This window comes from Echinops telfairi, unplaced genomic scaffold (assembly GCF_000313985.2).
Source record: "Echinops telfairi isolate 266 unplaced genomic scaffold, ASM31398v2 ScPeMD7_2291;HRSCAF=2852, whole genome shotgun sequence".
In the NCBI taxonomy this organism is placed as follows: domain Eukaryota; kingdom Metazoa; phylum Chordata; class Mammalia; order Afrosoricida; family Tenrecidae; genus Echinops; species Echinops telfairi.
The window spans coordinates 31687007-31695676 of record NW_022106189.1 but is presented as its reverse complement, the minus strand read 5'-3'; the positions used below and the strand labels follow the sequence as shown (position 1 = coordinate 31695676).

The 8670-nt window shown below is 47.3% G+C and overlaps 1 protein-coding gene across 1 annotated transcript in view; it reads right to left on the bottom strand.

Annotated features, from left to right (window-relative positions):
* The window catches only part of TANGO6 (transport and golgi organization 6 homolog), a gene marked incomplete at its 5' end in the record, with an annotated part of 202259 nt that overhangs the window by 24726 nt on the left and 168863 nt on the right, over positions 1 to 8670 (bottom strand). The window contains one exon of the mRNA XM_045293918.1: positions 7780 to 7893. Within this exon, the coding sequence (XP_045149853.1) occupies positions 7780 to 7893 (114 nt within the window). The remainder of the gene's footprint in view (positions 1 to 7779; positions 7894 to 8670) is intronic.

Genomic DNA, 8670 nt, shown 5'->3' with positions numbered 1-8670 from the left:
TGTTGACAACTCGTGGTCACAGGGGTTGATGTGCTGCTTCCATGTGGGCATTCTTGTTTCCCTGCTAGATTGCCACTTGTTTAACTGCAAGCCTTTGAGACTCCAGATGCTATATCTTTTTTTTTTTTTTTGTATAGATATCAAAGTTTATTAGTGGTTACTAGAGTCAGTATACAGAAAGTGGGGGGTGGGTGGAGGGTAGGGGTGATGGAAAAACTACATGGATCATGGAATGTTAGCTTGCAAACAGATTCTTGTAAGTGCTGTCAATAAGCTTAAACCTATAAATAAGTGAACAGGCAAAAGTTATGTGATAAATATACAAGGGGCTTCAAAAAGTTGGTGGGAAACTTGCATTATTTTCTAATTTATTTGCAGTCATCATTGGGGCTATTTCTTGCAGCTGATTTCTTTGCTGGCCTGCTCTTCCACCTGCATGACCAGGACCAGGGCCTTCTTGAAAGCTTGCAGTAGTGAGAGCTAATTGGGATGCATGGCTAAGGTGGGTTCTGCTTTGTTCTCAAATTTCTCCAGGTGGTAGTCTGGCTGCTTGGTCATCTGGGGAGAGCTTAAGTCAGGTTGGCCCTTGCTGGATGTCTTTTATTGGCTACTTTCTCTGCACAAAAAACCATTATTGATGGCAATTTTCTCCTGTCCCTATTAAAGAAACCTTCCCTCCAGCTGTCTGTCCTCCACGAAGAAAGTTTTCCTCCACCTTCTTTCTCCTTTGAGCTGAAGACATTCAGAGAGTCTGGGGAGGAGGCACCACTTTGTGAAAGGAAACAATGGAGGGAGACCCGCAAAGTTCCCGCAATGAATCGGGGAACCCTGATGCCCAAAGCCCCAGTCTGGGATCCCCCTTTCTCCAACAGGGGTTCTCCCCATGAACCCCAACCAGTCCTAAAACTGGGGACACCCTCACCATGCCAGTGGCATGGGGCGGGGGAGGGGGAGAAGGGCGACTGCACCCTAGCCAGGCTGCTGTGTGCACCAGGGTCACCCCAAACTGGTCACCGTGCGACCCCCACTGGGCGCGCCGACTACACAGTGCTCAGGCTGCGGGCGCTTCTCTGCTATATCTTGTAATAGCTTTCTTCACATTGGCTTATGTACCCATTTTGTCTATAGTGATCGTGACAGGAAGGTGAGCAACACAGAAGGCCAGGATATTAGAACAAAGTGTTCCTGTGTTGAGGGAGGACTTGAGTAGAGGCCCATGTCCATCTGCTACCTTAATACTTAACCTACAAATATATGTACATAGACCTATATCCCTATCATTCTATATTAATATATTTATATATGTTTATGCCTATATTTATACCTCTATAAGTGTCTTTTGCCTCCTAGTTCTTTCCTCTACTTCCTTTAACTTTCCTCCTGTTTGACTTTCATTTGGCTCTCTGTACTTCCTCTCTGCTACATTGCACTTGATCGACTTTCATGTTCGACTTTCATTCACTCTCTGTACTTCCTCTCTGCGACACTGCACTTGATCGAATCCCACCAGGCAGTCTATGCCCTCCTCACCATCGATTTTAGATCTTGTTGTTCAATAGAAAAGGTGGAGCATTTTGAGCTTAGCCATCATAGGCAGGTGCTGGGTCCTAGTATTTCCTTCTCGAATCCATCACTATGCTCCAATGGATCTGGCCAAGGGACTTGTGAGGTTACCTCTGGTGCCGCTGCATTGTCACAGACCTTCCTCCCCAAGCTTACCTCCCACCTGTGGCTCCGGGAGGCCGCATATGCTTCCACATAAATCAGGACTCCCGGACCTCCTACTCCACCATCCAAATTGGTTGATCTAGGGATGGACACAGGATTTTAGCTGTATGTGTTTTTTGTATGTGTGTGTGTGTATGTGTGTATGTGTGTTTGACAGGCAGGGGAGGCTGAGCATTGGATTTAAGATGCACCCTGAGCCACTGTCAGTGGTTTTGCTGCGGCCTCAGGGAGGCAGCTGGGCTACTGCACCTGCGGCTGAAGCTGGGATGAGAAAGAAGCAGAGATAAGAGATGGAGCAGCTCAGGTTAGGTTTCTAGGAGTCACTGAGCCCTAATCGCAGCACGGCTTGCCCCACAACATTGGGGGGAGTGCTGGGGTGGTGGTGGCAAGTTGCCCTTCATTACAGCAAATTCCAATTGAAAATAGCTAGTGTTACTATTCTCTTGGGGCACTGACTATATCCACCGCTTGCGAGTAGTAAGTAAAGTGAGAAAACAATACTGTGAGAGACCAAAAACCAAGCCCAGACACAAGCTGTTCTTTTTGGTTCAATAACTACAAAGTATCCTAGGTTCTTAGATGATTCCCCAGTCCAGTCAATATCTATTATGAGGAAGACTGAGGTGGCACAGGCAGTCATGAAATCCTGGTCAAGGTCAAAGAAAGGCCTGAATTCCATGTACGTTAAGTCTGGTTTCCAAGTCGGAGACAACCAATGGTAGGTGCTCACAGTTCCAGCCATGAAGTCAGTTGCTTAGTCATTCAGATTCGATAGAAAATCTTTGGTGGCTTAAAAAAAATTTTTTAGCGAGCCCACCGAGTCTATGGACCAGATAGTGGTGGTGGCGGCCGTGAAAGGCGCAAAAACAATGAGCAGTCATGATCATCTTACCAAGGAAAACCCTTTACAGTCTGCAGTTTCCAGTCTACTATCCCATCTTAATTGTTGCCACCCCGACATCAGGTAGGTAAGACAGGTGTGAAAACGAACTTCATAGAGGTTAAGAGATCAGCACCAAGACCAGACCATGAAGTCTTTTGACTCCACTAGTCCAAAAAGTACTCTATGTTCCCTATTAAGTATTTTATTTAAAATTAAAAATATTTTTTCTTCCTACTTAAGTGTCAGAAGCCATCTCTTTCCAAGTAAGCATGTCAGGAACACTGCTTCCCTTGGTTTCCTGAGGTTCCAGGACGTGTTGAGTCCTCTGAAAGGTGAAACGAGAGAGACACACAGGGAGAGAGTGAACCCCCCACCCCTCACCCCACCCCCCATCCCCCCGACAGAACTTGCTCTTCGAAAGCTGTACTGCGAGGAACAGATGGGGAGGAGCAAGTGAAAAAGGATGAGCTCCCTGGAATCTTAAGAGGATTTAGTTTTCAAAATGGCAATTAGGATGTCTAAGAGTGAGTCAAGAAGACAATTTGTACACTTGCAATTATTGATCAATTCCACTATTTCCCATATCTCTTGACATTAAACACTGTCCAACAAACACTGAATGCTTATTAAATGCCTGTTATCACCAATATGAACACTGTAAAAAAAGGCCCTTGGGCCTTCACGTGAGATTTGCCTTCTGCCTGGCCACCATCCGGGACATGCAGCAACATCTGCTGTGGAGGGCAGGGCAGCTCAGGGAGGCCGAGGCGGCATTGTGGGAAACTCACGGGGAGAATGCAGAGTGTGAGGGGTAGAAAGAAGATCCACGCTCCCAGGAAGGGTGTGCTCTTTGAATTCAAGGCTGGAAAGGCTCACCCAAGCACTTTCTCAAAGCTGACAGTGGCATGCTGATGACCTGAATTCCAGTCCTTTTCACAGAACGCTCTTTCCATGGGCTCCTCACACAGGCCCTTCTGTCTGCTGAAAGGAGCGGTGTCTGCGGAACTAGCTCTGGGAAGGAAACGGGAGTGATTCACACACACTCCCATACACACCCAATAATGTTAAACTAACTATCAGAATAAGACAGAACCAATAAAAGGCAGTAACATTTCCATTCGGCCTCTCCATTTCTGTAAATTTGACAGCTGTGCTGTGTTCCTCCTCAGGGCCTAGCGTCCACTTGGTCTGGAGAGCGAGACAAGGACACACACAAGGTCTTCTGGAAAGACTGTGTGCACCTCCCATAAATAAAGCAGGATAGGACATAGACTAGCAATTTCTTTCTTTTCCTTTCAGCTAGGGTTTGCCTCCTCTCACGGAGGAGGAGGAGAGACACTGGAGAAGTAGGCACACGTCTCTCAGTCTGTCACTTGGTCCAAATCCTCCACGTAGTGGAGGCTGTTCTTCACTCTGAGGCGTGGGTCTAAACATAAATGAGGATATTCCCTCCCTGGGCATTGCAATGGAAGGTCCTGGGTGGTAGGTACATCCTGCTGCTCACCTAAAGGCTGGAGGTCCAAGTCCCTCAGAAGCACCTCAGGGCAAAAGCCCAGCAATCAGCCCTGGAGCACCCCAGTTCTGCTCCGACAGACCGAGGGTCACCGTGAGTCAGAACTGACTTGAAGACTTAGAGGGGGCTCCTCTACCTTCTACTAAGCTTCTAGTTATCCTTGGGAATGAATTAACACAGAGATACAGTCATGAGACCCACACACAGCTCAGCTAAGGAGTGCAGTGTTTCCTGGCACTGTGGCTATTGTGCTAAGTGCACAAGGCTCTTCAAAAGAGAGACGGAAGACCACCTCGTGAGTTGGAGGTGGTGACAACTTTCTTTCCTGACCCTAATCATCTGAAACCCCCCCACCCCCACCCAACGGGACTCTCAACTCCCTTCTACAGGCAGCAGAGAATCACCGAAACCTATTATTCTCTCTTGGCGCTCTCTGGCTAGAGAGACAGTGTGATTAGCAAGCAAGAACCAAAAAAAAGTCATCCACAAAATAGCATTTTCATTTCAGCCTCTCCTGGGGGCACAACTGAGCGGGAAGGCAAGCCCAGATTGAAAGCTTTGTGGTTCTCTCCACGACTCACTGAAGGGGCCTTGATTATAATCACACCGAAGAGGACATGATTTCACACACCTGGCCTCCAGGGCACACCACGGCAGAGGGCTCATCCCCATCCTCCCCCATCTCCTTTTGTGCTCACTGAGGAAGCCCAGCTGGGAAGTTCCCATCAGTGCAGACTGGGGAACAGCAGAGAACGTTCTCAGTCCCATGGCTCTTTGAAAGTGACAAACCCTTCCATGACCACGGATTATTTTAGTACTGGTGAGACTAGCAGCGCCGCTGTCATTGGCTACTCTGGGAAGTGGGAACACGGATGAGTGTTTCTTCTATTTCTTCTCTCACTTTGCTAACTAGACATTTTGATACACACACACACACACACACACACACACACACACTTGCTCTCTCTCTCTTTCTCAATGCATGTGCGCCAAGGTTTTAGTTTTCATGTTTTTAAATAGATGTCTTATTTTGAATTGATTTTAGATGATAGAAAATTGCAAATACAATAGAGAGAGTCCCCTAGGTTATGAACATGAGCGTTCCTAGTTGTGTCTCTAAGTGGAATTAGTCGGTGATCCAGGCAGGTGCCTAAGGCTCTGATGTAGTCTCACTTCAGTGCAAGCCAGGGCCCTTGTGGTGCACTAGGTTCCACACTGGGCTGCTTGAGCTACAAAGTCAGCTTGAATACACCAACTGCTTCTGCAGGAGAAATGAAATGTTCTGTTCCCACGAAGGTTTACAGCCTTGGAAACCCCACGGGGCAGTTCTAATCTGTCCCATAGGGCCGCTGTGAGTTGGAAGCAACCCAATGGGAGGGAGGGTTTTTTTGGTTCTCTTTTTGGTGTTCCTGCAACAAAGCCCTCAAAAGCCTTTCCAATGATTTAAAAGCTACACGTACATGCAGCAAGTGGGGTGATTCTGATGAGGAACTAGTGGCCAGAAGGGGTTGGTTCAATTGCTTCAAAGTGAGGGCAAATTTATGTAACACTAAAGGGCAAGCAGGCATTGTCCCTAAGTCTGCCACCACCCCCCACCCCCAGGGCTTCGCACACAGGGAGTGCCCACATGCTCTCACCTGGTTTCCCTTATTGTTAAAGCTTTCTATAGCCAGGTGTAGTTCTCAAGAGCTCTGTAGATTTTTGACAAAGGATGAAAACCCCCGACTCCTTACTCTCTCTTGTACATCACAGTCTCACCAGAACTGTGTGTGCCCCAGAGAGATTTATTTCATGATACGGATTATCGAGCTCTGATCAAGATGCTCCCCACCCCCATCAAGGTCCCTCTAACCTCCCAGGGGGGTGTTCCCATCATTAAGCCACTGGACTGTTACAGGGGCTTTGTTGCTCAGCCTTCCCTTCTCTCCTCCACACACTGTTCGTTGCTGACCTCAAGTGCACTTCTCGCACAAAACCTATATTCCGTTTTGTTCAGAATAGAAATGCTTTCTTGAAACACATTCCCAGCTTACCTTGCAGCTAGGAAAAGTTAGGGAAAACCTGTTTTAGCCAAAGGAATGCAACGGAAGCCAGCAGACGCACAACAAAGAACTCAAACAACAACAACTGTGAGGATAGCAAAGAGTGTTTCATTCTGGGGTGCACAGGGGCCGCCACGACTTAACATCATGCAACAGAAACAATTTTCTTTCCCTGAAAGAGGCAAGAGAAAGGCTACCCTTCTGCCATTGCCTTGCTCGCCAGTTTAAAGCAGTCATCGTGGCCAGAGCTCCGGCCACTGTCTTGCAGCTGTGAGACAAAGGCCCTGACTATTATAGAAATATTCTTCTAGGTGACCCTGAGTTGCCAAATCAACACCAGCCACCGCCTACCTACAGATTTTTGTGACGTCAGAAAACAAGCCCTTCTGTGTTGTTGCTGCTGTAACTCGAGTTTTTGTAGCTAACAGCTCAACACTTTCCTACCAGATTAACACATTCAATCCGAAACCTAAGCCAGGCACAAGAGAAAGGTGGGAAGTGCCGGTGAGGAAAAAGCCCAGGGTGAAGACAAAGACCATTCGGAACCTCAATGGTCTAGCTCAGCGGTTCTCAAACTGTAAGTTGCGAACCCTTTGGGGGTCTAACCACCCTTTCACAGGGGTTGCCCGATTCATAACAGTAGCAAAATGACAGGGATGAAGTAGCAATGAAAATAATGTTATGGTTGGGCGTCACCACAACATGAGGAACTGTATGAAAGGGTCGCGAATTAGGAAGGTTGAGAACCACTGGTCGAGCTGCTGGCCAGCAACAATGCTAAGTGGGTAGTTGGGAGCAAATGTGGAGGGGCAGGGGAGGAAGGGGATAAAGAATGAGTCTAAGCTGGTACAAGAATGTTGTCACAAGACCTGGATGGGGCAAAATTCTAGCATGAATAAAGCCCGCTTGTCTGACAAAGTCATCCCTCCCAGAATGGCTTCCCTGACACACGGTTAAATACTGACATGCCAGCCACAGCCTATCATTGTGAATGCCATTAAGTAAATTATGAATGTAAATCAGCTTCAGAAAGTCAACTGGGAACAGGTTTTCATTAAAATCAAGATGACACTTAATTTTTGGGGTCACTCATTCTTAGAGCATATAATATGTTCTTCCTGGGGAGTAAGCCAACCTCTCCCCATTGGAGGAGAGAGGAAATTTAATTTCGGCAGAAACCAAAATCCCATAGACTGAACTCACAGCTAGAAAGGAAAGACTTAAAATTGAGGTCTTTTAATAATTCTGCACGAACAACGAAAGGAGTCAGGAAATCAAGAAGTGACTAAAGCTTAGCCTCCACAGAGCCTGGGTTAGTGGTTGTCAGTTTGCTCAGCTCAGAACCTGCCCTACACGGAGAATGCCTGGATCCAAGCCTCCCTCTGTCAGCTGGTCTGGTGCAGCTGTGAGCATGCAGTTTACCTAATATGCTGCAGAGGCAACTGAGACTCTTACTGGCAATGCGAACAAGACAATTTTCCTGCTACAAAACCCCCCTGCTGACTGATTCCCGGCTTGAGTCCATCAAGGGGTGGGTTTGAGGCCTATGCAAATAAAAGGAAGTCTAGCAGAGGAGAAAGGGAGAAGTGGCAAATGGCGAGAGACTGACTCACCTCTGTAGCTTTCTGGCTGAGTCCCCGAAACAGCAGCACAATCACATGGATGGCAGCTCTGCGCACTTGGACATCCCGATCTGTTTTAGCCACAGCGGTCAGGCAAGCGGTTACCTAGGTGAAGCAAGAGAAGAGAGTCACTCAAGCCAGGATCATGCCCTCACCAGTAACCGCTCAACTGGGCTTGGCCTTCTGCCCGTTCATCAGGAGCAGCCTGACAGAGAGAGAGGGAGAGGGTCCTCGTTCTCCGGCTGGAGGGCAAGAGCAAGTGGTTAGGAGATCATGATTCTGATTCTGGACCGTTTTGCAAATAGGACAAAGTCTGGTTTAGAATTCCGTGGGAGGGATCTGTATAAATAAGTATTTGTAAAATGGTAAGATCAAATGGGACTACATCTTCAAAGGTGGGAAGAACTGTTACTCGTTCTCCCTTTGGGACATCACACTGAAGGAAGAAAAGGCAGCCAACACAGCTGTTTTTAGGATCAAGGACCACAGAAATTTTGCTAAGCAGGCATCGTTTAAGGGCTTGTGTGAATCTGAATGTGTCACTGATGACAGTTCCAGCCCAGGGACATAGAAATATTCAAAGTGATCTTCCCCAGCATGTCTGGACGATCTAGTCCCACGCATTTAGTCCCACGCTCTGTATGAGTCACGGGGGCCAATTTCAAAGACTCCCTGCCTGGGCTTCTTCAGGTGTGAAGGAAGTCTCACAGTGCTAATTTGCTCCAAAAGACAGCTCTGCAGCATGAAAAAATGGACTGGAAATTATTTAAAGAACATGGTGCCAGATAGATAGTGAATAATTATACGTCATAAGATGAGATTGCTTCTAACCCTAAACCCGTCCTTTCCCACTTCTCGCAGGTACAGAATTATTCCCAAAGC